At 34.6% G+C, this 5000-nt stretch overlaps 1 protein-coding gene across 6 annotated transcripts in view; it reads left to right on the plus strand.

The window, feature by feature from the left end:
- LOC135206993 (tetratricopeptide repeat protein 39B-like) overlaps positions 1-5000 on the plus strand; it is a 114499-nt gene that overhangs the window by 87883 nt on the left and 21616 nt on the right. For 2 of the 6 annotated variants that reach the window (XM_064238612.1, XM_064238614.1), the window contains exon 2: positions 1204-1488. The exons of the other annotated variants lie outside the window; for them this stretch is intronic. In XM_064238612.1, coding sequence (XP_064094682.1) covers positions 1439-1488 — 50 coding nt within the window. In that variant the 5' untranslated portion in view covers positions 1204-1438. The remainder of the gene's footprint in view (positions 1-1203; positions 1489-5000) is intronic. 6 annotated transcript variants of the gene reach the window in all.

Raw genomic sequence — 5000 nt, forward strand, 5'->3', positions numbered from 1 at the left:
GGGCTACGTAGTTTTAACAAGCACCGAGTAATAAAAGGGACTATGTAGTTTTAACTAGCACTGAGTAACAAAAGGGACTATGTAGTTTTAACAAGCACTGAGTAATAAAAGGGACTATGTAGTTTTAACTAGCACTGAGTAACAAAAGGGACTATGTAGTTTTAACTAGTACTGAGTAACAAAAGGGACTATGTAGTTTTAACTAGCACTGAGTAATAAAAGGGACTATGTAGTTTTAACTAGCACTGAGTAATAAAAGGGACTATGTAGTTTTAACTAGTACTGAGTAACAAAAGGGACTATGTAGTTTTAACTAGCACTGAGTAATAAAAGGGACTATGTAGTTTTAACTAGCACTGAGTAATGAAAGAACGTGTGTAGTTTTAGCCAGCACTGAATGAAAGGAATAATAAGAATGTCTGTAGGTTCTGGTGTACTATATGAAGTTTAAAGATCTAATTCGGTGACCATATTTCCTGGAGCTTCGCTGATTACGTTGATATAATACAGTATTATAATCCGAGGAAAATAACTAGTTAAAATTAAAATAAAAAAAAAAACTATCTTCTGGAGTCGTGAATTTCCCTTCATTCCTTAGAAAAACTGATTCATATAGCGATGAATAGAGTTCCAGTTGTCTTTCCCTATTCAGAGCGACCACCAGACTACCTTAGACTGCAAAGGCGAGTCTTTTGTTTATAGAAGAAGAAGAATAAGAAGTATTATTATTATTTTTTTATTAATTTTCGTTATTCAATACTCTGTGGAGAGAGAGAGAGAGAGAGAGAGATTGAGAGGAGGGAGAGAGGAGAGAAGCGAGAGAGAGAGAGAGAGAGAGGAAGGAGAGAGGAGAGAGAGAGATGAAGAAGAAGTAGAAGTATTATTATTATGTTTTCATTTTTCCTTTTTGTTATTCAATATTCTGTGGAGAGAGAGAGAGAGAGAGAGAGAGAGAGGAGAGAGAGAGAGAGAGAGAGAGAGAGAGAGTTGAAATTCATTATTCCTGGTGTGGTCTGTTGTGAAATATTATCGAAGTGTTTTATTTGAAGGAAGATACGAATATCTTTTTTTGGGGTCAAGAAATGATTTTCTTGGGAAATGATTTCAAAGGTCAATAACCTTTATAAGTCAGGTGCACATTATTATTATTACTGAACGAAACCATCGTAATTAAACAAGACCAATTATATTTGTCGATTACAGAAGAGCTTAGTGTGATGACTTGTAAATTACGGTGAGTTATGGGGAAATATTAAATGAAAACAGAAAAAGCAAAGACAATGTCATCGGCTGTGATGTGATAATCAACCCGTAATTGATGTGGACTCAAAATTAATCCCTGGAAATAATATTAAAAAAATAAATTGGTAAAGATTGAAGATTCCTACTTTAGTTTTTTTTCGATTGGGTACAGTCGACAACAAAAGTGTAACCCAAAATGTTTCGAGAGGCGTTGAGGAACCGGATGAACTCCCTCTTGCGGAAACAGTGAGTACTCAAAGCGAATCCTTGTTGTGGTTTTCATGGAATGAGGTTTTGTGAACCTTGAGGTTCTTTTTCCAAGATTTTTTATTTGGTCAATTCTTAAGGTTCTCAATCTCTGTCCTGGTGTTGGTTGCATGAATAAGGTCCCTTCTTCCACGTCCTATCCCACGGAAGGAGGTTTTGTCAACTTTGAATTTTTTTTTCTCAAGGTTTTTGGTAAATCTGAGGGTCTCAATCTCTGTCCTGTTGTGGGTTGCATGAATAAGGTCCCTTCTTCCACATCCTATTCCGTGGAAGGAGGTTTTGTCAAGTTTTTATTTTTTATTTATTTATTTATTATTTTTGAGTTTTTTGGTAACTCTGAGGGTCTCAATCTCTGTCCTGCTGTGGGTTGCACGAATAAGGTCTTTTTCTCCACATCCTATGCCAGCATCCTAAACTGAACTTTGTTGAGGAATGTTTGTTAATGCTGAATGCATGTCTTTTCCCTCACTTAAAACTCAAGTTGCATGAAGGAGGTCGGTATTTATGAAAGCGCTGCTTGCAAGCAGTTGCACAATTGATGGTATTACGTAAAAAGTTAAAAATCCTCGGCTGTGTCTTACCTGTTTCTTGTCTCATTTCTGTTCATTAATCCCATGTCTGTGCGATTTTGTTTAAGTTGGTTTAAATCCTTAATATCAATGGATTAATCCCCAAAATTGATGGGATTATGTGAACAGTTAAAAATCCTTGGCCCTGAATCTTACCTTTCTCTCGTCTCATTTCTGTTCGTTAATCCCACGTTTGTAGGATTTTTCAATGATTTACAAATCCTGAATATCAAATGATTATTAATTCCAGGTACCCTTTGTGCAATTAGAAATAGTTCGAAAGCAATTGCACGCGCGCAAAAAGCACAAGTCCTTCATCTACGATAGATGAAATCCAATTCTTAAAAGCAGGCGAAGCACTGGTGCCTATCATAGCAAGTACTCTGGATAGATAGCCATTACGCACGTAGTACATTACTCCCTGGATTCCTCTAATGCACGCGCATACGCACGCACGCACGCATAGCCATTGCGTCTCTCTCTCTCTCTCTCTCTCTCTCTCTCTCTCTCTCTCTCCAACCGTGCAGCTCAAATATTTTTCAGCGGCTTGTTTGCTGAAATACGCTCGTGCATAACTGCATGAATTAAAGACTTTATTTACATACAGCATTCGTTTCTTGATACTTAGTAATGTTTATAAACATTATGTAACTATTTTTTTTATATAATGTATTGAGGTGATTGGCCTTCATGGTTCTTTGTGAATTCATTCATACAGTGTATACGTGACTATGTTCAAACATTCACCATACATATTTTTTTTCATACATTCACTCTACGTAACTTTGGTCATGCATTCACTGTACATATCTTTGGTAATACATTCACTATACATAACCTTTTCCATACATCATGTACATAACTTTGTTCATAAGTTCACTCAACAATGTTCATACATTCACTATACATAACTTTGTTCATATATTCACCACGCATAACTTTATTCGTGCATTCATTGTACCTAACTTTGACCATACATTCACCATACGTAACTTCGTTCATACATTCACCAGACAACTTTGTTCATACAATAGATACATAAATTTATTCATAAATTCACTATACGTAACTTTATATCCATACATTCACTATACGTAACTGTATCCATATTTTCACTATATGTAACTGTGTCCATACTTTCACTATACATAACTGTATTCATACTTTCACTATACATAACTGTATTCATACTTTCTCTATACATAACTGTATTCATACTTTCACTATACATAAATTTATTCATACTTTCACTATACATAAGTAGTCCATACTTTCACTATACAAAGTAGTTCATATTTTCACTATATATAACTTTGTTCGTACATTAACTATACATAATTGTATCCATACTTTCACTATACATAACTAAGTCCATACTTTCATAATTTATTCATAAATTCACTATACGTAACTTTATATCCATATATTCACTATACGCAATTGTATCCATATTTTCACTATACGTAACTGTATCCATACTTTCACTATACATAACTGTATTTCATACTTTCGCTGTACATAACTGTATTCATACTTTCACTATACATAACTGTATTCATACTTTCACTATACATAAATGTATTCATACTTTCACTATACATAAGTAGTCCATACTTTCACTATACAAAGTAGTCCATAATTTCACTATATATACCTTTGTTCATACATTCACTTTACATAATTGTATCCATATTTTCACTACACATAACTGTATCCATACTTTCACTATACATACTAAGTCATAATTTCTACTATATATACCTTTTTTCATACATTCACCATTATCAGGTCATAAAATTGTATCCATATTTTCACTACACATAACTGTATCCATACTTTCACTATACATAACTAAGTCCATACTTTCACTATATGTAACTTCGTCCATACATTGTACACATAACTTTGTTCACACATTCCTTTTGAAGAACAAAGGAAAGCGGACATGACGATGCGTTTCTGTCATTGACAACTGAGGTTTAAAGTCACACGTGAGACGTCGTAAATTGAGACGCGTGAGAATTTATACTTTTTTTCATTTTTTGTCATTTTTAAAATTTTTAAATGAACTGATTCACGAACTGATTCTTTTAATTGTTAAAGTGTGTTTTTTCCTGTTTCTATTTGTGTAAATGCGTTTTCTTTTTCGTGTTTTAAGTGTGTTCCTCTTTCTTGTGTATCTCGGAGATATGTGACAAAACTGGATTGTAGATTGTTGTCGTATCGTAGATTGTAGATTATTGTCACATCGTAGATTCCTGTCGTATCGTAAACTGTCTTATTGGATTTGTCATAAGCCATATGAGTTATTATGCATATCTGCAAATACGTATGTAAGTATGTATAAATATATGTGTATGTACGTATGTATATGTATGTATATATCACCCATCCATACTTCCATGAACGCCCTCATAATTTATAAAGCCCCCCTTCCCCCTGGTCTCTTGTCCTCCCTCCCCCTCCCCCTTCCCCCGTCTCTTGTCCCCCACCCTCCTCTCCAACACCATTATCAGGTCATAAAATCAGACCTCATTTGAAAACCTTTACCGGCGAGAAAAAAAAGCGTCTTCATTTTATTGTCCCTTATCAGCAAATTACACAGATAGCAACTGCCTTTTCCCACCAAGTTCCCAGTAGTACACATCTCAGTCTCGCTTTGTATTCATGGTACCTGCGTTTAAAGGACTTGCAGAGGCTGGTGAATGTCTGTTACGTGTGTGTGTGTGTGTGTTTGCCTTTTTTCTGTGAGGTAAAATTGTTTTATTTTTTTATTTGGAATGGAAAAGCAGTTTAAAGTATTTGTATTCAAAGGCTCCTGAATGAGTTTTGTGTGTATGTGTGTTTTTCTTATTGCGTTTTTTCTGAGGTAAAGTTTGTTTTCAATTTTTTTTTTTTTTTGAGTGGAAAAGTGGTTTAAAG

This window comes from Macrobrachium nipponense, chromosome 31 (assembly GCF_015104395.2).
Source record: "Macrobrachium nipponense isolate FS-2020 chromosome 31, ASM1510439v2, whole genome shotgun sequence".
NCBI classification, from domain to species: domain Eukaryota; kingdom Metazoa; phylum Arthropoda; class Malacostraca; order Decapoda; family Palaemonidae; genus Macrobrachium; species Macrobrachium nipponense.